This window comes from Phytophthora cinnamomi (genome assembly GCF_018691715.1).
Source record: "Phytophthora cinnamomi strain GKB4 chromosome Unknown Contig7, whole genome shotgun sequence".
Classification (NCBI taxonomy): domain Eukaryota; phylum Oomycota; class Peronosporomycetes; order Peronosporales; family Peronosporaceae; genus Phytophthora; species Phytophthora cinnamomi.
Genome location: NW_027150940.1, coordinates 611,212 through 637,254, shown reverse-complemented (window position 1 = coordinate 637,254; position 26,043 = coordinate 611,212). Strand labels below are relative to the sequence as shown.

At 52.0% G+C, this 26,043-nt stretch overlaps 5 protein-coding genes across 5 annotated transcripts; all 5 read left to right on the top strand.

Moving 5' to 3' along the window:
• Nucleotides 1–9,825: 9,825 nt before the first annotated feature.
• IUM83_11055 (Choline/Carnitine O-acyltransferase) lies at nucleotides 9,826–10,576 on the top strand (the record flags this gene model as incomplete). The annotated part of the gene is made up of 2 exons (XM_067935594.1): nucleotides 9,826–10,357; nucleotides 10,410–10,576. The coding sequence occupies 2 exons, from the start codon at nucleotides 9,826–9,828 to the stop codon at nucleotides 10,574–10,576; spliced, it is 699 nt and encodes a 232-aa protein (XP_067798843.1).
• A 2,886-nt stretch (nucleotides 10,577–13,462) lies between these two features.
• Nucleotides 13,463–14,809, top strand: IUM83_11054 (uncharacterized protein; the record flags this gene model as incomplete). The annotated part of the gene is made up of 2 exons (XM_067935593.1): nucleotides 13,463–14,344; nucleotides 14,417–14,809. The coding sequence occupies 2 exons, from the start codon at nucleotides 13,463–13,465 to the stop codon at nucleotides 14,807–14,809; spliced, it is 1,275 nt and encodes a 424-aa protein (XP_067798755.1).
• A 5,612-nt stretch (nucleotides 14,810–20,421) lies between these two features.
• On the top strand, nucleotides 20,422–21,652 carry IUM83_11053 (Zea mays Retrotransposon Opie-2; the record flags this gene model as incomplete). The annotated part of the gene is made up of 3 exons (XM_067935592.1): nucleotides 20,422–20,919; nucleotides 21,006–21,163; nucleotides 21,259–21,652. 3 exons carry the CDS (start codon nucleotides 20,422–20,424, stop codon nucleotides 21,650–21,652), a joined length of 1,050 nt encoding a protein of 349 aa, XP_067798768.1.
• Nucleotides 21,653–21,823: 171 nt separating this feature from the next.
• Nucleotides 21,824–22,552, top strand: IUM83_11052 (Retrovirus-related Pol Polyprotein from transposon TNT 1-94; the record flags this gene model as incomplete). Its single annotated transcript, XM_067935591.1, has 2 exons — nucleotides 21,824–22,059; nucleotides 22,321–22,552. The coding sequence occupies 2 exons, from the start codon at nucleotides 21,824–21,826 to the stop codon at nucleotides 22,550–22,552; spliced, it is 468 nt and encodes a 155-aa protein (XP_067798854.1).
• A 435-nt stretch (nucleotides 22,553–22,987) lies between these two features.
• IUM83_11051 (Retrovirus-related Pol polyprotein from transposon TNT 1-94) lies at nucleotides 22,988–25,824 on the top strand (the record flags this gene model as incomplete). Its single annotated transcript, XM_067935590.1, has 2 exons — nucleotides 22,988–24,107; nucleotides 25,784–25,824. The coding sequence occupies 2 exons, from the start codon at nucleotides 22,988–22,990 to the stop codon at nucleotides 25,822–25,824; spliced, it is 1,161 nt and encodes a 386-aa protein (XP_067798844.1).
• Between the last annotated feature and the right edge of the window lie 219 nt (nucleotides 25,825–26,043).

Below are 26,043 nucleotides of genomic sequence, written 5' to 3'. Positions count from 1 at the left end.
TCAACAGTCATTGGAGAAGCGGCGATAGCTACGATGCTGCGTACGCTATCGCCTACGGAGCAACATGGTGTTGCTCTGGGGTTCATCATGAAGGAGCAGCGTGACGCTGCTTCCTCAGTGACGGCGTCGTCAGGGACGACTCCGCGTGCTCAACAATTAAAGTTGAGCGTAAGTAATTACGTGGGAAGAGAGGGCGAGCCACTCCTCCGGTGGTTTGTCAAGCTCGACACAGCCATAGCGGCTCGACGCGTCGTCGACCCGCTGTCGAAGGTCGCGTTCGCCATGTCCTGCCTTGGCGGACACGCAAGGAGTTGGGCGTATGGACGCCGACTCTCCGATCCTACGTGCTTCAGCACGTACGAAGTATTCAAAGAGGAGCTCAGACAAGCGTTTGAGCCCCCGCAAAACGAGTTCCGGTCGAGGGCGGAATTCCTCGACCTTCAGCAGGGTAATCATGACGTTCATGCTTACGCGCAGTGCGCACGATACTTGGTCTCAAATATCGTGACCAATCCGATTGACGAGGCGACCAAGGTCGTCACGTTCATGAAGGGACTTAGAGATGGGCCCGTGAAGACCTATCTCTTCCGAGAGTACCCGAGTACTCTTGAAGCTGCAATCACCCTTGCCATGCAAGAAGAGTTTAGCCTGCGACAGGCTAAACTCCACGTAAACGTACCGAGGCCTCTACCGCGCCCAGTAGTGAGGACGGGAAGTCCAGAGCCTATGGACCTCTCGAACGCAACAACTGCTGGTTACCAGCAGCAGGGAGGTAACGTGCAATGCTTCCGTTGCGGAAGGATCGGTCACTTTGCACGGGAGTGCACAGCTCCCATGCCCCCTGGAGGTGGCCGTCGTGGCGATGCTAGGCATCGCCGCGGACCAACAAAAAACGCGAACATCCAGTAGGCGCGGGGCGCCCTACTGGTAATGCAGTCGCGCGTGCCGACATCGGGCACGCGACACTGAGGACTGCAGCCCCCAGTGAGACTAGCTCTCGCTGCAAGAAACAAGATGACAGGCCGAACCTAGTCATCTTGAAGGTTTACTCGAAGAAAGCAAGTGGCTCTCTTCGAGCTTTGGTAGATTCAGGCGCGTCGAACAACTTTGTTCGACTACGAAGCCCGCCGAGACTTGACTTCGAGGAGGTAAATGTACCTCGAAGTCTTCTGGAGGTACGACTGGCAACAGGTGCCATCGTGAAGACTGAGAAGCGCGTCGTGAACGTGCGCTTCTCGTACAAACAACGACTGTTTGTCGAACACTTTATCGTCCTGGACCTGGACGATAAGTTCGACGTGGTAATGGGCATGCCGTGGCTTGCACGGCATGATCCGGTGATAGACTGGAAGAAGCGCACGCTCGGGCGCTTCGGTCGCGACAGCGGAACAGAGAGCGATGACCCTGTTACCGCAGCGCACGCACCAGCAGGTGCGCGCGGCTCACCAGTCGAGACAGCACTTAACGCTGCTGTCCCGGAGTGCCCAAGAAGTGCGCGAGGGCGCGCACAAGAGAGACCAACGTCGGCAATGCTGCCGACGTCAGAAGTAAAAGATGTACTGGTTCCGGGAACCAATACCCACGTTCAAGCGTGTAAGGGACGGTCCCTGACCCGAAGAGGTCAGGTCGACAACGACGCGTCGGCTCCGGGGGTCGACGCTGCAAACAGTGCGGACGGTTGCAAACGTACCGCACTGACGCAATTTGCATGCTGTCGTGCAGCCGGGCTGCACGACGAAGCGCCATGCGATCAAGCCGGGCTTGATATCGCGCGCCCGCAGACAGGGTCTGCCGGCGAAGGAACACATTTCCGTGCAGCCGGGCTGCACGAAGGAAAATGCGGTCAAGTCGGGCTTGATACCGCGCGCCGGCGGACAGGGTCCGCCGGTGAACAACCGTCCATGGCCGGGCCTGGACCAGAAGAACAACTGTGCGGAGCCGGGCTCCGCACAACAAGAAGACGGCGCATGCGGATAACGCTGCGCAAGTCTCGGTCCGGGACCGAGACACCACGAGAACGGTCTGCTGAGCAGACTGAGGCGGTGGCGCCGGACGTCGAGACGCTAAGCGTCTTGACGCGCACCGATACTGGATTCCAGTATCGTGAAATGAAACTCGCTAATCCTCCGACGACAGCGTCGGAGTTGACTTCGCTTCCAGCCATGAGCTGGAAGCGATTCACGCGCGACTTGCACGATGGACGCATCGAGCAGGTCTGCGTTCTTTCGAACAGCAAAAGAACGGAGAGCGAGAGCGAAGAGCTGAGGCAGCTCTTCATGGGAAGTACCACTGAGAGTGAAGACACTCTCAGTGCGAAGACGAAGCGAGAGCGCTTCGAGGAACAAGGTCGGGACTCGCTGAAGTCGAGTCCCTATTACGAATTATTGAGGGAGTACAAAGACGTACTCCCGGAAGAGATTCCTGCGGAGCTTCCGCAGGATAAGGGCATTCAGCACGAGATTGATCTCGTGCCGGGCACGAAGTACTGTGTCACGCGGCAGTGGCCACTGCCGCGAGAGCAAGTAAAAGCAATCGACGACTTCTTTGAAAGTCGTCGCAAAGCAGGACAAGTGCGGGAATCAAAGTCCCCGCACAGTGCTCCGACGTTCTGTGTCAAAAAGCCACAGGGCGGATGGCGCATCGTTCATGCGTATAACAAGCTGGACGATGCGACGGTACCGGCGCAGACGCCGATACCAGGAAAAGATGTTATCATCGATTCGATGGCCGGGAGCACCGTTTACAGTGCTCTCGACTTGCGAGATGGATTCTATCAGATCCTAATGCGTGAGAGCGATATCCCTCTCACGGCAGTGAGCACGCCAAGTGGCATGCTCTGGGAGTGGCTAGTAATGCCACAGGGACTTAAGAACGCCCCTGCGACCTTCAACAGGTGCGTGACGTACTTGTTGCGCTCGGTGCGCGACTTCGCACCGAGCTACTTCGATGATGTGTTCATCCACAGCCGGGCTGTGGACGGGAAGACCGACGTAGAGATGCACAGGGTGCATCTCCGGAAGCTACTTGAGCTTATGCGAAAGCATAAGCTCTACGCGAACCTGAAGAAGTGTATCTTCGGGGCGAGCGAGATACCCGTCCTCGGGTGTCTCGTAGGGAAGAATGGTGTTCGCCCTGACCCGGAAAAGGTCAGAGTGATTAACGAATGGCCAACGCCTTCAAGTGTCAAGGAACTGAGGCAGTTCCTTGGCTTGGCCACGTACTTGTGCAAGTACGTGGAGGATTATGCGGGCAAGATCCGCCCGCTGTCACAGCTTCTTAAGAAGGAAGCTGTGTGGAATTGGACACCCGATTGCCAAAAGGCATTCGATGCAGTCAAGCGGGGCTTGACTGAGGCGCCGATCTTGGCAGTGGCTGACCAAGATCGCCCATTTCACGTAGTGTGTGACGCATCCGATTTCGCGATCGGATGCGCGTTGATGCAGCACGATCACGAGGGCCGTGATCGTGTCGTCTACTACCAATCGCGTCAGCTGAAGCCAGCTGAGCGCAACTATCCGGTGAATGACAAGGAACTCCTTGCCATGAAAGATGCACTCGCGAAATTCCGAGTGTATTTGCTTGGAAGTAGACCGTTTGTGGTCTACACCGACCATGCATCACTGCACACTGCAGTGAAGTCACCTCACATATCACAAAGAATGGCGTGATGGCTCTCATTTTTTCTAGGAATATAACTTCCGGGTCGAATACAAACCCGGAAGATTGAATGTAGTGGCCGACGCGTTATCACGTCGGCCGGATTATACAGAAGCTGCTGACGTCAATGCCATTGACGCCATGCGGTCGAGCACACCCACGTCGTCTCTGCTGGACGACGTGAAGGCCGCGTACGCGCACGACGCGGACGCGAAGCTCTTGCTGGCCTATGGCACAGCGCCTTCTGACAAGTCCCGTCAGAAGCTGCCCAAGCACCTTCGTGCGCGTGCACACCGCTTTCGAGTGCACGACGGAATACTGCTTTATAACGCAGTCGACGACAACGCGGATCGCGTTGTCGTGCCAAATGACCATGACCTGCGACTCAGGATCATGTACGAGTATCATGATGCCCCGACAGCGGGACATCTCGGACGTGAGAAGACTTACGTCCTTCTCACGCGCGACTTCTACTGGCACCACCAGTATAAGTGGGTGCGCAAGTACATCCGTGCTTGCGAGGTATGCCAACGCGTAAAGCCTGCGCGAATGGCGCAGGCTCTCTTGCAATCACTACCCGACTCCGTCGGAGTGTTGGAAGGCCATGTCTTTGGACTTCATCTTTGGTCTTCCCCCGGACAGCGGAGGGAATACCAGTGTTGTGGCCTTCGTCGACCGCTTCAGCAAGATGGTACATCTTGCTGCGGTGCCGGCAGAAGTGACTGCGAAGCAGACGGCCCGTCTGTTCGTTGACATGGTGTTCAAACATCATGGCATGCCGACCGACATCGCGTCGGACAGAGACCCGCGCTTCACAGCGCACCTGTGGCAAGAAGTGTTTACACTTCTTGGGAGCCAGCTTTCAATGTCGACTGCGGATCATCCGCAGACGGACGGCCAAACCGAGCGCGTGAATCGCGTGCTCGTCGATATGTTGAAGAGCTACGCTCACTCGTTCCAATACTGGAGCGAGTGCTTATCGATGGCAGAGTTTGCCATCAATAACTCAGTGCATGCCTCGACCGGGCATACACCGTTCTACGTGAATGCCATGCGGCATCCACGTCTACCGAGATTACTCGGAGTGATGGCTCCCACTTTAAGCAGGGGAGGATCTACGACTGCAATACAGCAGCCGCAGAAAACCGCTGACACTTGCACAGTGTCAGCTGCAACAACGAACAAACCACATGAGTCTGCGCAGGGCGCAGACTCCTCCAACAACAAGGACAAAGACCACGGGTATGTGCAGGGCGCAGCCACCGCGAAGAACCACGCAAGAGGTCGGGCCTCAAACGGAGAACGAACTGCATGACTTCAGCTCGGATGCAATCAACTTCCTTACCAAAAGACAAGCCGTGATTCGGTTTGTCCAAGATGCAATAGCAGCTTCTGTTGATCAACAGAAGCTGAACGCAGACAATATGGGCAGAGGCAACACAAATGAATTCAAAGTTAGTTCATTGATTTTGTTAGCTACTCAAACTCTGCCTAAATATACAGTTTCCGATTTCGGAGCAAGTAAGCTTGCTCCGCGCTTCATCGGGCCGTTCGCTGTGTTGGCACGGCACGGCAACACTTACACGCTAGACATACCGTCTAGCATGCGCCTCCATCCGACCTTTTACGTCGGACGGCTGAAGCCATACCTGCAGCACGAGCCATCTAGCTCGGCTGACCCGAAGCCTCGGCAGGAGCCGAGGCAGAAGCGGAGGACTTGGCCTCGGCGACGAGCAACCTCTCCTCCAGCGCGCGGACGCGCTGGAGCAACCCCTTCATCTGGGTCCCCAGCTCGACCTGGATATTCGAGGCGGTCTGCGAGACCGCCGCGACTTGGGCCTTCTGGTTCGCCAGCTCCTGCTTCAGAGCGGCGAACTCAGCGCCCTGCAAACGCTCCACGGCGGTCACCCGGTCGTGGAGAGGCGCATACTGATCAGCCCGGGGCTGATCATACCCGGGGCGTGTTCCCACCCCCGCCACCGCCGATCCGTGACGCCCGCGGCTCAACCCGCTGGATTGTTGAGCGGATTGTTGACCATAGTATCCCGAAAACGAACCCTCAAGGGGCTCGTTTTCGTATTCGTTGGAGAGGATTTCCTCCCCATCAAGGTACATGGGAGCCGCGGAACGTCTTGCTGGAGGACGTTCCGGAAATGGTGAGGGCGTACGAGGAGCAGTACGCGCTGGTGCAGCGGAAGTAGTACGAGCGCTGCGATCATCGCTAGCGCCCGAACCCTCACGTGCTAAGAACTTAGCACGGAGCTCTTTGAGACTCTCGGGCACACGGAACGACGTGTACCCGTTCAGGTCGCGGTCGCTCAAGCGGACCGCGCCTGGGAAGCACTTCGTGCACTGAAAGCCCTCGGGCACAGCGCACGGCACATTAGCCTCCTCCGCAGCAACGTGGAATTGCTCCAACTTTCCACGCTTCGAGTACGTCTCTAAGCGATCACGCGCTTGCTTAATCCGATCACGGTAAGCACTCGGCTTCTTGTTGAAGTTCTCAACAAAAGCGCTCCAACTTTGACAAAGTGCCTGCCACTCGGGCACTTTGCTGCGAGAAGATGTCTGCTTGCTTTGAAACCATCGGAGTTCATGGAAGAGTCCGATGTAATAATCGCGCCTTTGATGCGTTTCCGCATCAAAGTGCAGCTCGGCAGCCACAGCGTCATCTTTGATGGCGCTGCATACGTACAGCGGCACCTCATTCGGAGGTACCGAGTTTCCATACCGGTCCGCGATCTCGGACGCGGACGGCATCCATGGATCGCACGCTGCAGGCGCAGCGCGCGGAGTACTGAGAGCCCCAGCGGAAGCGAGTGGGGTATCGTTCTCAGTTCGCGAACGCTTCGAACTCGAAGCGTCCGATTCGTCTCCTTCACGCGGACGAATGTTCTTGGCATGAGGGTCGAACGGTTCGCTCGACACTGAGTCTTTGCGCTTTGAGGACGAGTCCTCCTCGTCCTCCATGTCATCATCGTCGTCATCGAAGTCGACGACGTCGCCATACTTCGCCTTCTGGCGCTCGAAGTAGTCATCGATGGAGAGATGACTCTCCACCGACTTCGGAGTCTTCTTCTCTTGAGGCGCGCTCATCGTTGAATGAGCGCGGATTTCTTCTCCAAACGGGGAGAATTGACGAATGGTCAATTCAGAAAATTGACGTGCGGAGACAGCGCGCGTCTAACCTTAAGGGGGGGGGGCGGTGTAACGGGGTTACACGTACAAGTGGCTACAAGCCACTTGTGATTTTAACAGATAAAATATCTGTTAAAAGTTTTAGATACTTCCTCACCTTGGTGTACGTCACACCAATGGATACATTGAAGTGGGCCACCACAATGAGTGGTCCACACCTACCCAAAGATCCTATTGGTAGAAAGCAGCATCTTTCTACCAATCAGAGACATGCATATTAGCGGGGCTCTGACAGCCAGCCGCTGTCAACCCCTTTTATAGATGATAAACAGTTTTAGCAGATTTAGGAGGAAGATCAATTTACAAACAATACAGTTCTCATTTTACCTTAAACTAGCTACTTGGAATCTTATCTGATTTAAATTATATTTGTGTATTCAAATATAATTAACCTAAGTAATTACTAAGTACTTACGCTTCCTCATACACGTAGCGCAACGTGTAAGCAAACGTAGTGAGTCAAGTTAGACCCACTACACTACCTCAGTTCACTTTCCTGAAATGAAGGCAATCCGGTGCTGGGACAAACAAGGCGTCCACGTGCTGGCGACTGGAGAAAGATCGAAGCAGGACCGAATTGTGCGGCGTGACCCCCTGACAGGAGAAGGGGCTGAAGTGATGGCCCCAAGGGTCGTGAAAGACTATCAGACGTTCATGGGAGGCGTAGACGTGCACGATCAACTACGAATACAAAGGCAAGGTTTCTTATCGTGTATTCTACGCTTTATAGACTTTTACTTATCGTGTCTGATACAATGTGTGTCTACAGATACTCCCCGCAGCTTGCTCTGCGTTACAAGAAATACTACAAGTCACTGTTTCTTGGTCTGATCGACCTCGTCATTATCAATGCCTACATCGTGTTCAACTGCCATCAAGTTCGCGAAGGCAACCCAAAGCTGCCACACGTCCAGATCCTAAAGCAGTCACCTGGAGCTGTGCCAGCTACAACCTGAGGACTGGCGTCAACTGCTGAGGCACCGGGGGCTCCAGTCAACACCTACAATGGCGCGCGAAGCCAATGCTAAGCATGTTCCAATTCAGACCGATGAGTGGAGAGTGGGAGGCGCTAATCAGGCTAGTAAACGCCGCCAACGCGCTTGCAAGGTATGCTCAGTGCTCAAGAAGGACGGGGAAGCACGTAGCGGCGAGACAACCTTCTTCTGTAGCGAGTGCAAGCTAAAGTCGGCGTCGAAAACCGCTCTGGCAGCTCGAGTGCTTCTCTGCAACAAGGTGAAGCACTCAAGCAACGGAGTGGCAATGTCGTGCTTCGAGATCTGGCACAAGCATTGGAAAATGGTTCATTGATTCCTCAATCACGGAACAAACGCAAGATTCGAGCCCGAAAGCCTAAGAAACGTACCGGTGGCAATGCTAGCGATGGCGGGTTCTCGGGCGAATCCAGCAATGAAGGGAGAAGTGACACTTCGTCTCAGCACAAGCGCGCGTGTCGTTGATGGCGAGAAGTCGGTCTCTGACTCTTTTTTTTACTTGCATTGAATATACTTTTTGTTTGTGCATTTCCATCTGTTACTTGCTCCGACATGTCGCCAGAAGCCTGCCTTTTCTTTCGCACTATTTATATCTTTGTGTGTGCAGATTATGTACTCAACAGACACGATACGGTTGAAATCGTGTCTTTAATGAGACACTTTTGCAAGACAGCGACACGATAGCGCATATAGGGGTGGGAGGGGGGGGGGGTGAACCGGCTTTGCTACAGACACGATAAAATTTAATAAGGTTACAGTATGCATGCACATCCTATTGCCAAACCTTAACGTGTGTAGGAATAGGTGAGATGGTGAGAACCAAAAGGCCTCGCGCTGGAGGGGTTAAACCGGGACGGTTGCTCGATCGAGCTATGAATCCTGATAGAATTGGGTGATATATATAATACGCAAGAGCGCTATGGTGCGTGACCCCCGGTGATTGCCTAGTTTGGCAAGGTGAAACTGTGCGTGACCGCCATGATGGATTGCCTAGTTTGGCAAGATGAAACGCGCGCATGACCGCCATGATGAGCTGCGGCAGAAGTGGACGAGAATTTCGCAATATCCCTTTTGTTTTTTGTTGTGCTACAGTGTGTATTCCAGCCGAATCGATCGTCGAAACATTTTCCGGCATCAAGTGGGATCCGAGCTCTGGTCTTGTTTCCCCAGACACCGCCCCGCTCCGCGCGGACTTCATTAAATGAAAGTAACACACAATATATATTTGTCTGACACGTTCATTTTGATGATTCACCGAGTAGTCGAGGGCATGGTTTGTATTGTTTGTGTTGAAAAGAAACTCAAATTGGTTGCTCCAACGAAGTGTATGCCTTGATTTGCTTTGCCTGTTCAGACGCCCACTTGATATCTACTTCACAATGCTCGGGGAGTTGCTCGTGCAGCTTTGGACACAGCAGAGCTTGATCTGTAAATGGCTATTCTTCCACTAAACCAGACAAATATACTACAGCCGTAGCCGCAGGTACGGAGGATAGAGAAACTCATACATGTGGACTGGAGTGCACCTTGAGCGCGGAAAGTAAAATGAAACGTAAAAAGAATGCATGCCATGATCAAGTGAATTGAACGAAACTTTACAACATAGGTGGCTTGAGGGCACTTTCTCAAGATTCACGGATTGCCAATATTTCTCGATCAAAACGTGCGACTTAGGTTGCGAAAGTGCAACAATTTGGGTGTAGAATAAAATTATCTGACCAATAATCCAGACAATTTTGGTTCATCGTATCAATACGGTCCGCGCGGGCTAACACGTCCGTATTATTGACACAGTTCCTTGTGCAGACCCATATGCATGTCCAGTCTAACGTACTAATATTGTCAATTCTGTCCAAAATTTCCAAACGGGTGCGGTTTGGCTCTGGTCACGAAATCAGGCGGCGAATTAAACTTAGACGCTAATTGGCCAATATTCGACATAAGCGTCCGAGTGTGCACTCAGCACAGTCAACTCAAGATGGAGGCAGCGGTAACGCGGCAGCACGCGCACCCCAGCACTGTCTACCACTGCCTCTACGCGCACCTCAAGCTCGGGTATACCAGAAACCATCTCGCCCACGTCTTTAATAAGACCGAGCACACGACCGGCAATTGGCTGCAAATCTACTACGAGACCGGAGTGTTCCAGCGTGCTCGGACCACCCGAGAGAGGAAGTACACGAACCAGCAACGCATCTGGCTGTTTAACTACTACCAGCTCCATCCCCTCTCCTACTTAGATGAAGATCAGGATGCCTTCAGACGAGCTCACGGCACCGAGATCTCCAAGGCCTCAGTGTGGCACATTATCCACTCGATTGGTCTGACGTGGAAGGTGTTGGAGCGCAGGGCGATTCACATCAAGGAGCTAGACGTCTTCCGTTTCGTGGAAGAACTCAGCCACCTCGACTGGAACCACCAGAACCACGTTTTCCTCGACGAGGTGTCATTCTACAACAGAGGGATGGTTCGCCAGCGAGGCTACACCGTCCGAGGGAAAAAAAATTCCCGTCCGTGGCGATTTCGAGAGAAAACCCCGGCTATTGATCCTGGCCTTTATAGGCGTCAACGGCATTATCGACTACTTCAATTCGGAAGGCACGTTCGATCGGCTGGGGTTCACCAAGTGCTGTCAAGACCTGGTGCACGCGGAGAAGGGGCCGATACGCCAGTACCCTGGGCCGAATTCAATCTGGATCATGGATGGAGACAACCATCCGTCACCCTGAAATTATTCACTATCGACGAAATGTCGGTGTCGATGTGATCTTCCTGCCGGTGTATTGTCCGTTCTTTGATCCTATCGAGTTCCTCTTCGGATACGTCAAGCGTTCTTTTCGATGGCACTACTCAGAAGCTAGCGGGCGAGATTTAACTCCATTCGTCGTTCGGACGTTTCAACGCTTTAAAGCTTTTGACATGAGCAAGGTGTTTGACCACTGCGGATGGAAGAAACAAGGTTACTTCGATCCTGTTGGACCTCTTTCAAATGAGAACAGAGCCGAACCCGCCGCTAGCTAAAGCAACCAAGATGAATTAGAATTTACGGAACTAGAATAGTAAGAGTAGCTTAAACTTGTCAACAGGCAATCCTCTTTCTTTTCTCACTCTGCGTGCTCTGTCTTCGACGTTCTCAATTAGAAGGAGAGGGTCGATCACTTCGTCACGAGCAGGAGGAGTGATGTCGCGCAGAAACCCCATGATAACACTTTTGCGAACCTCCAAACGGCGCTCATTTTTATCGCGATACTGTCCAAACAAATCCCATTTTTGGCGCAGCTGCTGGTGGTCGGAAATTGTCGCCTCCACAACGTCTAGAGCCACATTTGCCTTCCGAGTAACATCGACCATGTGTTGCTCCACCTGGGTGTCCACAAGTCGAAGCAGATTCGCGATATACTCTGGTGGTGGTTGATGAACCGCGGCGTCCCACGTCGACCTGTTGAGATTCCGCGTGAGATGGTTGGCCCACATACGCCAAACAACACTCTCACCTTGGAATGTAGCACCCCCCCCCCATTGCTCTTGGAGTCTCTCCACAACATCTCGCAACGAGGTCTCAGCGGTTGCACCAGCACGATCGGTCTCCTCAGGTTGTGTGCAGGCTGCAACAAATTCATCGCGATCTTGAGCTCTGGCAATCGACAATCCATACTCGTAGATTACGAGCGTCACTGAATGCCCTCGCATTTTTTGCAGCCACTGCTTCCATGCCTGTTCTGACTTGGTAGACTCAACCACCTTCTTTTTGGCCCTGAACTGCATGACACGTTCCCACTCGCCCACCTCATAGGTCTCGACAGCACTCGCCGTCCGTCCGCACCGCTCTGCACTTGATGCGGCCGCTGAACAAGCTCCCGATCTTCTGAATGATCTCGTGGAAGGATCCTCCGTTGATAACGATGTCGTCGAGGGTCTCAGCTGACGTATAGCGTTGGGCGATGGTCGCCTTCACGATCAGCCGCAACAGCAACTGGTACTGATGACTTGGAGCTGCTTGGTCTGGTTCTGCTGCCGCGTCAAGTGCGCTCCCTGGTCGTGGCAGCGACGTGTCCACTGGCAATGCAGCTGGTGTAGCTGCAGGCGCTGACAACAGACCAACGGCTCGTGCAGGCGAAGCTGTAACGGGTGCTGCCGGAGCTCGTAGCTCTGGAGACCGCTGCTGCCGAAGCGCTGCTGCATCCACTTGTAGAGGTCATGCTCCTTGACTACGGGTGTCTGTTTTCGATGGAGATGTGTGTGGAGCCACTGTGGGCTGCGAGGTCGACGGAGATCTGCCTGGTGTCGGGGCGCGGCTTCGCAACGGGTACGGCGAGACACGCGTAACACTGGGCTGGCGTGGCGACCTCCGTGACTGGCCACCATGATGCGACTCCGGAACTGCAAAGCTGCAACCCCCCAGCTTACAAGAGGAAAGCCTCTAATCATGCATAAATATCATTCCTGATGATAGGCGGGCGATTGGCGGATCGGTTTCGCTGGATCGATTCAACCAATCGCTCTTGAAAATTTTGAATCGAACGCACAATAATAGAGTATCAGTTTCAAACCGTGCTCTACCGGAGTGTGACTGGTAAAAAGTGAAGGCGAATTTCCTATTTAGTATTGCAATGTAGTTCTGTTTTAGCTCCGACTACTGTACTATATCCGTTTGGGGCAGTCGTGCGGTGGAAGAAACAACTAAACTACCTATTTCCTGTTATTAAAGAAAAAAGATGAGAGCAGTACTATACTACAGCAAGAACTTATCTATTGTTGTGCTGTGCGGTCCGCAAATTAAAATCCAGAGCAGTTCCGGGCGAAGCATGGCTTTGTTAGAGCTTGCCTGCGACCGCGTCCACGTCTCATAGGCTACGAGAAATAAACAAATCGAGGCAGGGCGTAGCTTTGTTAATTCTGCTCCTTCAAATTTAGGCCACGAAATTTCAGAGCTTCACTTCGTGCGGCGCACAACTTTGTCTTAATGAACGGCCCTCCCTTCCACGAGGACTGCATGTTGCCTGAGCGCGGCAAAAATCCGCGGATGTCGCTCGAGTGATCAGATAAATTACCTGTCACAGGTATTATACTGGAGTACGAGTTATTTGAAATAATAGTTTTTTTAACTTAATAATAACTGGATGGGTCAACACACCGGCATAATTTGATTAGAGCACAGGTAATTCAATATCACCGTCCAGTCAAGCACCTGTTGAACCGAACCGACGAATCATATTCAGCAGGTATTTCGATTGGAGAATAATGGCACCTGAGTGGCATCCGCCAAGGTAGTAAGTAGTAAACGGTGGTGTCGTCGGTTATTTGTGTGCCGCCTAAGGACTCTGGATAAAATCCAGAGAACTCCGCTTTCGTTCCGTCCTAAATGATTGCCCATGTGGGACGTACAGTCAGTACCGAAACCTCTACAACACCCGATAAACCGAGAAATCATTTCGTACAGTTCTTTTAAGCCTAATTTAAGCCCTGTCAGCACCGTATACTACAGGCTATCCGTTTCAGACGCCACTCCACGAGTAGTTCAGAGCGGTCAGTCAGACCAGCAGTCCCGCTAGCCCAGCGCGAGTGCCAAGACAATTCAATTCGCAGCGCGGCACACCACCGCTGACCCCCGCAGTATGTCGACCATGCTCCCAAGTGACGAGGATCTCCTCATGGACGAGTCGTCCGTGCTGGCGTTCCTGGCCGACTGCGAAATGGACAACGAAGTTGATGCGCCAGCTCCCACGGTCTCCTCTAATTCCTCGACCCCGACGCGGTGTGATACATTGGTCGCCTGGTCCGACAGCACCAGCTCCGCCAGTTCCCCGGAGAGACCAATCGCAACCGACAAGAAGAAATCGTGGCGACAGCGCCGCAAGGAAGAAGTTTTGACGCTGAGGGAAGTGGTGAAGCAGTTGTCGGCCGAGCTCGAGCGCCTGAAATTGGCTGCGGGTGTGCACTCGACCCTCCCCACCGCTATTGAGACGTTGAGACTGAAGAGTACAGCCAAGCCACAAGCTGCACACAAGACGGAGGCGTCGGTCATCTGGGAGGGGATCGCAGGTCGCCAGTCGATGGTGCGGCAGAGGAGTGAAGAGGAGAACGCCAAGCTGCACGAAGTCTTGAAGCTCCAGCTGCAACAGGCCAAGAGTCTGCAGCGAACCATCAAGAGGAAGTTGAAAGAGGACCTGGTGTCGTCGTCGATGGACCTCACCAAGCAGTATCGGCTAGACATCAGAGGCATCACGCCGCCAGCGAATAACAAGGAGGTGTTCAACCAGCTGGTGGCGGGTTTGGACGAGATGTATGAAGGTGTGGACGCTTTCTTTGAGAAGACTGGGATGATGGAGCTGCCTTGTTGTGGTCGGAGAAATAACTCGCTACAGTCCCGGGCTATGGGAAAGTTTGTGGAATTTCTGGATAGCTACGCGCTGCCATTCGATCTCCGTAAGACAGCCAAGGTGATCTGGACACGGGAGAAGATGGAATCCGGAAGTAGCAGCCTTTACTTCTTACAGGTGAGTTTCCACTGGTTCTCGCCTTGATGCTGTTACGGCTTCTTGCTCACGAAGTATGCTTTTTTATTGTAGAATTTTACTGCCGAGAGCAACACCCACATGACGAGTTTCTGTTTTGCGCTGTCCATAGAAGGCTTGGAATTCCGTGTCGTCATGCGTGTTGTGACGCGAAAGTACGTGGAAAAAGGCCGTGTTGTATTCATCAAGCGGTCGCTAATTGAACCAATTTACGAGAATATGTCGCTCGCACTCGTCGAGACGACTCGAATGGTTTTGAAGCGCGGCGGTTTATCGTCGCTAGGCCCCACAACAGTGATGCAGACTCACCGCGAGGCGGAAATTCGTGGGGGAGGTGTGTCTTTTGAGGTTTCTGACCCCAGGCTTGACATTGGTCTCGAACACTGGGAAAATAATATCACTCGCCACAATAACGACGTGGAGGACCAGTTGATACGAGCGAGTTAATCTATAATATCAGCCGCAAGGTGTTCCTCGAATCTACTTTGTTGAAGAGATTTGTTCGCGTTGATTAGCATTGATGAGAGTTTTTTGTAGATAATAGATACTTTGAAGTCTCCAATGGAGACCGAACCCAATACTATGCTTTAGGCCTGGATTAGCGGAGGCTGCTGCTACTTGCAATACGAACGTATGTTCAACCGCGCCTGTCAATTGTTGTGCAGGAGAAAAGAATAAAAACTAGTGTAAAAGGGATGACCGTGTATTATACAAAAACGGATGAAACTCTAGTGCAAATCAATCAAGGGATGAATGCCTGGTGTGGATCCATTGAAAACGCTAGCTACACTCTCGGAGACATCTATACCTACGATGTCTTTGCTGAGATCATTCTGATTATGTAACTGGTGCTAAGTTGACAGGAAGCGTCCTACACCAACAACGGGATCATAAACCTTTCTCCTCTGATTTATTTCCTATCGTTGGCCTTTGTTTACTTTGGGGAAATTGCCTTCGGATCAAGTCAAATATTTTATCATAAAACATTACACTTCCTTCATGGACCACGAAAATCAAGAGTTGAGTTGGGACCTACTCCCCTCGCATGAGATAACGTTGCAGTTTCACCAACTCACTTACACTGGCGGTGCAGAATTGCATTGTCGAGAATCGCTCTATATTTAACCTGATAACAAGGTTGAGAGCTCTTTTGAGACGCTCTGGATTTGCAAGTCAGTTTTTCAAATTTTATATTTAAAATTTATGTGATGATTAAAGTAATTGTAGACCTCCGCTTCGCTCTGAGGCCTCAAGCTGCAAATAGCCAGTATGGTAATTTCATGCTTTCGACATACTTGTGGATAGTGTGAACACCGCTTTGGTTGACGGTCCACGTTTTAAGACGCGAAAGACCAGGCTTTGCTGGTCGCCATGCGTCAAGCTTTCGAGCTCGTTGTTTGACTCGTCAAACTCAGCGCGTGAGCAATTATCACACACTGTCAGGTACACTTCACCCACAAACATCGTTTTGCCGTAAAGACGCATCGTAGCTCGAACTGGAGTATGATTTCCCTCGACGGGTTTTGTCGCTAGAACACGAAGTTCAACAGCCGTGCAGTCAAGAGCATGGTCCTCCTGCGCGCGAAGCTCTCGAATGCGTTGAAGCATCAGCCACAGCGGTGAGAGTAGGTCTTGTCCTGTGTGTTTTATGCCGCAAAAACGAAAGTGAGCTAGTTCCCGTTGGGTGGGAGAGAAACCATGCACCCGTTAGCTCCGCGTGCTGTCGTTGCACCAAACTAACTTCCATACGACAGGACTGTGAGCTAAGTAACGTTAATATGTAACATTATAGTATGCAATATTGTAGGTATTTCTGGTTGTTGCTCTTGTGAGTGTGTTTCGTGACCATCATTGTGTTGGATGTGTATTGAGTTACAAGCAACATTCAGTTTGGTGTGAAATGATTGCAACGGTTTAATGCAGATATAAATCTGTTGGGGTGCTATCATTTCAAAATTGGGAGTGTTTTTGGGATCGCCCCAACAACTCTGGATTAAAATCCAGAGAGCTAGGGCGCTTCCAAATAGGCGAAGCACTAGGGTGACGGCTAAATACATTTGCTTTGATGAACGAACTTAGTAACTACTGGGTCAGTACTGCACTTGTCCGCACTCACCGGGAAACAAAACAGTAGTTTTCTACTGTATTATGAAAATTCCTCACGCTGCGCACGCGGGCCTCTCAGCAGAACCGTCTGTTACCATCTGCTGTAGCGTTTAGTACCTGCTAAAATAGTACCCGACGATAATACTACTACCCGATTTAGAAATACTACTACCGTACAGTGCGGTATTCTCTATTAGTACTAGTTTTTTTGTTTGCTGGGCAGAAAACGCTATTTCAGTACTCCAAGAGGAATACTCTTGGAGTACTGCGAGTGATGAGGGTAGGAACACCTGTATCCTGAGCAAAGCTCAACCTTTTGTCTCCAGGGGTAGGATAGTGAGTCTCCAGCGCGTACGGGTAGGCTCAACCTTGAGAACAAAGTTTGAGCGCTACAGAGCTCGAATAGACAAAAAAATAGATGAGGAGAAAGAGGAAAACCTGAAGAGTACTCATTTTTTTCCTTGGATCGATTCGAGTTACGCATCAGCCCAACATTGCTGTCGGAAGTTGGACAAATCGATAAAAATCACCAAATTTTTGTTTTGAGAGAACTAGAGATGCAACGGAGAAACAGCTTAGCACAGTGGAAAGATGATCACATAGTGAGCTAGACACAACTTAGAGATACTGGAAATGAGCAAGGATCGCACAAAAAATTGCTAACAAAGTTTTCCTCAGAATACCTCGAAAACGTAGGCTAAGATCGTCAAATCTCGGATTTCGTATCCGCGTAGCGTTTCTGCTATCCATATGTAATTTTATACAAATTTTCCTATTGAACTACCGTAATAATCGGGTCCAGTGCGACAAACAGTTTGAGTACGACACCGGCAGACGTATGGGTGACACCCCCTCCCCTCCTAAAAAATATTAAGAAAAAAGACTTTAAAAAAACTTGCGTTTAGCGTCTATTGATCGTTATCTTCCTCCTCGTCTGTGATGGTCATCTCTGGCAGTGGTTGTAGAAATGTCCGAAACACACCATGATCATCGCGGGGCCAATTGGCAAGAGCTTCGCCATTCGAAAGCCCTTCACGATTGTCTTAACCTTTATGAGATCCCATGCTTTGGCTACGAGAAAAGAGAGTATGGCACGTCTTTCTGCAGCGTTAGCAGGGAACGGATGATCAATGTGGTATTTCAGATAGAGATCCCTGCAGTACCATTACAGCGTCAGTTAAAATTAAAATAAATTATCCATAGAAATACTCACTGAATTTTCTTCTTGAAAGAGGCCATCACGCTTACGTCCATTGGCTGACACAGTCCAGTAACTCCCGGAGGAATATACTGAACTTGGGTGGCGCAGTCATCCTCGAGGATCTGCCGGATGCTTGTCATTTTGTGAACCTTGAGAGTGTCGAGTAGCAGCATCCGGCAGCCATCGGCACTAGGACACCAAATCTAAACACAATGTTAATAAAAAGCCAGAAATAAAAAGAGCAGCGATATCAAACTTAAGCGATCCACTCCTTCATAATGGCATGGTCGCACCACGCCTTCTGCTACACGGTGTGCTCCACAGCAGCGCTGCCAGACGATGAAGCCGTCACTTCATCTGCAACGCGGCAACCAGGTACGCCAGCAAAAACCACAAACGGTGGCAGCTTTTCGCCGGTTGCCGACGCGCATAACAATATGCTGCAACGCCCTCCATTTTCCACACTACCTTGTATTATGTCCACATTTCTTGTCCCGGGATAATCGATAGTCAACTTGCCGGGGTTATCCATGAAGAGAGCCGTTTGGTCCATGTTGAAAAGACCCGAGTATTTTGCATTGTAGGATGTGTGAAACGATAGAACATCATCCATTTTAACTGCCACATTCACGGAATTAGGAATGGAATCAGCAAATTCCTAAAAAAAGACAAAACTTTAGTGTTCAAAACCAGATTAATTTCTTCATGAAAACTGACCTGCATTTCACTTCTCGTCCTGCTGTCTTTGTGGGTAATTCGGCGCACCACAAGTCGGTTTCGCTTGAGGAAGCGCGCAGTCCACGATCGCAGCGCAGCGTATTTGCGCACTCGAACATAATCTGGATCAAATTTAGCCATCATTAGAATGAGGCACTTCGTGGTTACGCAAAGTTTGCGATTCTTTCTCATCTCGGCTACATAATCTAGAAGTCTAAAACACGAGAGTTAATTTTTAACCGAAGATAATCGAACAAACAAACGTTTTACGCACCTTTTCTCTAAAACGGGATTTCGCACGCGAAGAGCTTCATGGCTACTCGTACGCACGTAGAACTTGCTACCAGTCTTTTTACCAGCAGCTAGCGCAGCATCGTGTTTTCTCCACCGGTACACAGATGACCGGTGGACGCCCAGCCGCATAGCAACATTCACAACAGAAGCCGTTTTAGAGGCCTCAGCACCCTGTACACGATCATCATCAGCAAAATATCAAGAAACGAGTATCGAGCATGACTTCCGAGAGACCGCACCTTCAGCTTCGGCTTGTTATTGTTCTTCGGCCTCTTCTTCATTTTCTTGTGCGACTGCGATGGCGCGAGGGAGGTACCGCAACCAACCGTGCGGGACGGATGTCATCCGAGCGAACGCTTTGAAAAACCTTACGAGGTTTTTTGCTGCATTTGATTATGACTGGGAAACTGTGTCGCACTGGGCCCGATTATTACGGTATCGGAGGCCGCGCGTACGGGTAGGAGACAAAAGGTTAACTAGGCTCTTTTGCTGGATCCTGTAGTGTTGGGATTGGTTGCCTGGCTTTCCTGGACTGGTAGCAATGGCAGGTGAAGGCGGGTGGATTAGAGTCAGTTCTCAACTAGCACTCTCAGGAACAAGCAATACACGATGTTCTTGGTGGGAGTTCCAGCTCCCAATCTGCCGTGTTCTAGTGTCTTCAAACTGCACCACGTCACAAAGTTAACTTTAGTCCGAGTGGTGCGACGGAGGTAATGGAAGTAAGGCGTACCAGAACACAAAGGAGGTTTCAAGTGTGCTGCGGTGCCAAGGGGCCCAAGGCGATGATGAAGATGTAGTATTCGCGCACCGTCACCACCAATCACCCTAAAAACACGTTTAAACGCGCCGCTCGCACCAATCACAGTGGTAGGCAATGAGATCGTCTAGGTTGCAGGGTTTAAGCGAATCCAAACCTTCCTCGCCAGAGTGTGGACGTGTTGACCAGTGCCATCGGATTATTTTTTTTGCATGTTGAGCCTCCACGCGAGCGTCTCCACTATGTATCCCTCCCCAGAGCGGAGTATCATCTCGTGAGTGCGTCCACAACGCGAAACCTATTTCGTCTCGAGGGACCACGCCAGAGCAGAGCCTCGTTGCGGAGAGGCATTACCCTCGAGCATTCCTGCAATCGTGTAGTCGCCAGGCCCTCTTCACCTTAGCCTTGGAACTTCGAACCTGGAAAAAAGTTCCAAAGATTGTTTTTAGAGGTGGTTTCACGCACTTCTGTCCTGGAACCTCGAACTAATAGTCAGCGCTATGTGCATCGAGTTTAGAAGGTACGACCTGTCACTTGATAAAGCTACTCGATAAAGCTGCTGCACAATGCTTTCGACATGGGGATACACACGATTGAAGCGTACGCGGAGCGTGAGGACCGGTAGATCCTAGCAATACCTGAGTGATCGCATCTCCTTTTTTGGCTGTTCAAACCCATCAGGTCGACCGGAGCTCCCTCGAATCCGAGCTGCGTTGACGACGCAGACAAACCGGTGCATCTCTTGAATGTGGAAATCGGCGGATGATACTAGTACAAGCTGCACGCAAGCCTACCCCACTGTCCTGGACGCGGTGACAGTGGAGGCGTGGCCAGCGGGCATTGACCAGTGGACCTTGAAGGACGACGTCGTATGCGTATACATGAACCAGAAAGGAGGCAAACAGAATCTCTAAACCAATGCACTTTTGATTTATCCGCCTCACAGAGAAGCATCGCGTAACAGGTTAACAGCCGTACTCGCTCATGGTAATGAGCACTCGTGGAAGAGCGGCAGCGGCCGCGAACGATGCGTTGCAAGCCAACCCAATACCGCCCGCAGCGCAAGCTAACCCTGCGCAGCCTGCCGCGCAGCCCGCCAATGCGCCACAAGTCGCTGCGCAGCCCGCTGTGCAAGATGAAGCCCCAGCGATCGCCGCAGCGCTCGACCCCGCAATCATGGCCCAGATTGTTAGCGCGGGCCCTGCGCTCACCGCTTTGGCTGCTGCATTCGGAGCGAACCGCAGTGACGGCGGAAATCAACGCTCGCAGCCACAGCCCGAACAAGAACCGAACGGTGACGCCGAATCAGACGGCGAGGCCGGTACAAACCCCGCCGCCGAACCCGGAAAGCGTTCTGACAAGGTTGACCTACGTAATATCAAGGTCGAACGATTTGATGGCACTGTAGCGTCTGGAAGCTTCGACGCCAAGGCTCGTGAGTTCTGTGAGGATCTCGACGAGCAGATGGACCTCACGGGTATGGTGCGTCGTTGGTATCGCGACTGGCGTGCCGCCAACCCTGCGGCGTTTTACTCGGACGGAGCGAATGCGCTGACCTACGAATTCAGGCCTGTATTGCTCGGAGTGGAATCGCCGAACGCATCAATAAGGAGCGGAAGGGCTGGAACGAGACGTACCGCGAGTATGCGGACCGGCTCCGTCAGATGGCAGATGCATTGGAGGGTGGAAAGGCTGTTCCCGCGAATGCGCGCCACGCCCTCGTTGCGTTTGTGCGCAACACATATCCCAAATTCACTGACTTCCTAGAGACGAATATCAGCTTGGAAGAAGAAAAGCCTGAAGAACAGTTGAAGGTCGCAGTCACCGTAAGGCGGAGACGGACGGACGCCTCCCGGAACGCAAGAAGGCGAAGGCTGCGCCTCATACAGCACCCACGGCAAAGAGCAAGTTTACGAAACCCGCAAGCAAGAAGCTGCACCAGACGCCGGCAAAGGACAAAAAGAACCCGAAGAAACGCGCCGCTGAAGCCAAAGCAGCTGTTGTCGAGCGCAAGAAGAAGAAGAAGACGAAGACAGCAACCAACGTTGGAAGCGAGAAGGCCTCGTTCACCTGCTACGTGTGCGGCCAAGCCGGACACACCGCTGCCTACCATCGCCGATACCTATCCGGCGATGCTGAAGCCAAGGAAAAGAAGGCCGAAGCAAACCAAGCCGCAGCCCAGTCCTTTGTGAACGAATCCAGTGGGAGCGAGTGAAGTGTTGGCGTCAGGTGGAGCCCTATACTATTGGATTCGGGCGCATCCCACCACGTGACGGGCCGACTGGACGCCTTGACCATCACCAACAGCCACCAAACGCTGGCGGTAAAGGTCGCGGATGGAAGAACGGTAGTGGCCAAGGCCAAAGGAAGACTGAACGTTCACGCCATGGTGGACGATGGCCGTGGCAACCCCATTCGACGAGACTTTGTTGTGGATAACGTTTACTATGTGCCTGGATTCGAGAGCACACTGCTGGCGGTGTCCACGCTTGTAAAAACTGGTCACGGCGTTGAATTTTCCGAGTCCAGCGGCACGGTGTACAACGGTAATCGCCGTCGAGTTGGTTGCGTGGCCCGCCTACTAAATGGGGTGTACTCGGTGATCACCGAGGAAGACGCTGGGTACGCTCCGCCAAGCGCCACCTCCGCTGCAGTGCTCGGAGGGGACTTGGAGAGCTGGCATAGACGACTCGGACACATGAACTACGGTACTTTGCAGTAGATGGTGTCCAGTGGAGCAGTAAAGGGACTAAAGGTGGCTCGAGGAACCAAACCTCACATCTGCACAATTTGAGCTCTGATGAAGTCGACCAAAGTGCCTGCTCCCTCTCGCAAGTTTAGTAGTGATGAAGTTGCTGACGGAGTGTGTCACGCCAATCGTAGTGGCCCTGTGTCGAAATCTCGAAATGGAAAGCGGTACATTATGGTGGTCGTGTGGAGAGACTATGTGAGCGCTTACGGTCTGAAGCGCAAGTCTGAAGCTGCCCAAGCTATCAAGCAGTTCCTTGCTCTAATCGTGCGCCACGCCGAGGTGCAGGCCTCCTCCATAAATGTGCTGCGGACTGATGGAGGGGCCGAGTTCTTGAATAAGGACGTCCGCAAGCTGATCCAATAAGCGGGAATACTTCATGAGCACACGACGAGATATTCATCGTTCCAGAACGGAGTTGCGGAGAGAGCTATTCGTACGCTCACTGAGATGGCGTCCGCCATGTTAGCGGACTCGGGTCTTCACCACTGGTTGTTGGAAGATGCCTTGAAGCATGCAGCCTTCATTCGCAATCGCATACCAAAGGCTGGAAGCAGTGTCACTCCGCACGAACGGATATTTGGCCGGAAACCTGACCTGAGTAAGATACCCATCTTCGGGCAGGCCGTAGTGGCACGCATTCCACCGGAGATCAGACGCAAAAACCTCCGTTTCACTGACGCTCGTGGAGAGCTGGGAGCTTTCGTCGGCTGCAACGATTCAATAAAGGGCTTCCAAGTTCACATTCCAGGCCCCAACCGCAGTGTTATCGAATCTCGAGACGTACGTGTGCTTGGCCGAATGGTACACGAACTCAACCCAGTCGATGAGGATGAAGACCTCGGTGACGCAACTGATGAAGATGACTCCTATGCAGTAGATTCTAGTGCTGAGGTCACTGCTGCCCCAGCTCCATCGCAGCTGACAGCCGCTCGACGCTCCAAGCGTATTGCGCAACGAAACGAGGATCAGGCACATGCGTTCTCGGTGCTCGCCGAAGTCATTCGGGAGCCGATGAATTTGGCTGAGGCCAAGAGATCCTCTCAATGGCCCCGCTGGGAACAGGCCATAAGGGAGGAAATCGCGGCCCTCTTTGAAAACGGGACCTTTGAATGGGTTGATCCCCCGCCTGATGCCAAGATCCTCGATCATATGTTCCAGTTTCGGTTAAAGTTGGGATCCGACGGGGATAGTGCTCGATTCAAGGCGAGACTATGCGCCAGGGGTGACAAACAAGAGTTCCTCCTGCATTTCCTGGACACCTATGCTCCAGTAGCTGCACTCGTCACGATTCGCATCTTTTTGGCTATAGTGGCGAGGCTCGAGCTGCACGTGCGCAAGGGCGACGTGTCATCGGCCTATGAGAAGGCCGATCTCGTCGAAGAAATCTACATGCGTCCCGTGCCGGGATTTTCAGACGTAGAGCATACTGGATTGGTTTGGCGGCTACGCAAAGCGCTGTATGGACTTCGTCAAGCAGGTCGACAATGGCACAAGGAAATTGATGGTTTCCTCAGGGAGTATGGGCTCTCGCCGACACGCGCAGACCCGTGTCTGTACTTTGCTTATGTGAATGACTCACTTCTGCTAGTGTGCTTGTATGTAGACGACCTCCTCATCGCACACAAAGAAGAGGAGCAAGTGCTCCGTCTTATTGCTGCGCTCAGTCGCAGGTACCACGTAAAGGACCTCGGCGAGCCCGACCAGTTCCTCGGCATGCGAGTGGAGAGACCATCGAAGTCCGTCCAGCTGCTCTCGCAAGCGGCGTACGTGCAGGAAATGCTGCACCGCTTTGCAGTTGACGAGACGCGACCAGCCAGTACACCCATGGTGCCGAACACGCGTTTGGACTTGGAAGATCAAGTTCGAAGTCCGGAAGAGACCACCTTCATGCAGCGCCAGCCGTACCGTCAAGCTGTCGGTGCGCTTCTGTATCTGGCTCGCGTGAGCCGACCGGACACCAGTTTCGCAGTGAGTCAGTTGTCAAGGCACTGCGCTTCACCAAGGAAAGCGGCTTGGGCTGCGGTGAAGTTTTTGTTCCGCTACCTACACGGAACCAAATCGATGCAGCTACGATTTGAACCAAGCGGCGACGATATCACGGTGGCGTCCGATGCTGACTGGGCTAACAACCGCGTGGACAGGAAGTCGTTCTCCGGACACGTCGTGTTCCTTTTCGGGTGTCCAGTCGCTTGGGGCAGCAAGAAGCTGACTGTCGTCGCGAAGTCAAGCACAGCTGCTGAGTACATCGCCGCAGATGTCGCCATCGAAGTGGCAATGATGGTGCGATTGATCGTCGACGAGGTCATGCACCGGAACACACCGTTGACGCTGTGCATGGCCAGTCAGCCCGCCATCGCCCGATTGAAGAGACACGGGTTATCGGAGACCCATAGGACCGTGGACGTCAAGTTCAAGGCCGCCAAGAGCTTGCTTCAAGAGGGATCGATTGCAGTGCAATATTTGCCGACGGGTGAAATGCCTGCCGATCTGCTCACTAAGGCTCTAGCCCGAATACGCACGTGTGGCATGTGTTGCCTAGCGAGTACCGGGTAGCAAAGCTGCTCGCGTGCTGTTTGTGGGTGAGGTGTGGAAATCGGCGGCGTGATACTGGTACAAGCTGCACGCAAGCCTGCCCCACTGTCCTGGACGCGGTGACAGTGGAGGCGTGGCCAGCGGGCGTTGGCCAGTGGACCTTAAAGGACGACGTCGTATGCGTATACATGAACCAGAAAGGAGGCAAACAGAATCTCTAAACCAATGCACTTTTGATTTATCCGCCTCACAGAGAAGCATCGCGTAACATTGAAGACCCACCATCTTATTTTCGGTTCGGTTGGTTGATAGGACGGCCACCATGTACGCGCTGTAGATGCGTTATATATGGTGGTCTTCTCGGCGTTGTCACGTAACCCTTTGGACACGCGCGCACAAGAGCCAGCATCGCCTCCTCCCGCCAGTTTCGCTTCCTATCTTCTATCGGCACGGGCTCAGTCTCCTCGCTGTGCTGCTCCACCTCGTCATGCTGATACTCCTTCTCCAACGACACTTCTTCCCTTGAAGATAGGGGGATCTTGGTGTGTGGGCCACATAGTGCGGCAAGCGCTTATATTAGGGACCAAAATAGGTCGCTCTAACTAGGTCACTGAAGTGGGGTTTTCTGCGAACGTTTTGAGCGGTTTTTCGCGGTTCCAGGGCAAAATCGGGCTTACGTGAAGGTGATTTCACCTCGAACCTGGAAAATGTCACTATTTTTTTCGAGGTTCGAGGTTCCAAGGCTTAGGTGAAGACCCCAAGTGATAGTCAACTGATATTGGTGCTGAGGTTGTGAAATGTGTGTAATACGTACAATTTAGGTGATTTTAGGGCGTTGTCGAGTGCAAAAGACCTCTATTACCCTTAAATTTACTTATCGCATTTTGAAAGTCACATCTTCCATGTGTAAAATTATCCCAGGGCTCCTGAAAGGTGCATTGCACTCAAAATAATTGCAGTAATAGTACGAACATAAGTTATTACAGAATGGGGCGCCAATATGTACAGGTATTGTGTCTTGCATGCTTTCTGTCTAATCAACGACGTAATTCGTTGTTTTAGCAAATTATGGCGATAAGCCCATCATTGTGTTAGGAGGCTAACTCGTCGATTTAAGATAGAATAGCTGCTAAGACAACGAGTTAACGTTGAGTTATGCCTACTGTCGTTGAATGGGAATACAAATCGACCACAATGCTCACGCCCCCCTAGTCTTTCTGAGGGACCACGATTTGATGATGCCACATCCATTGAAAACGAGCAATATCCGAGCGGCCAACATGCTTGATGAGCTGTCCGCATTAAAAACATCTATGTTGATC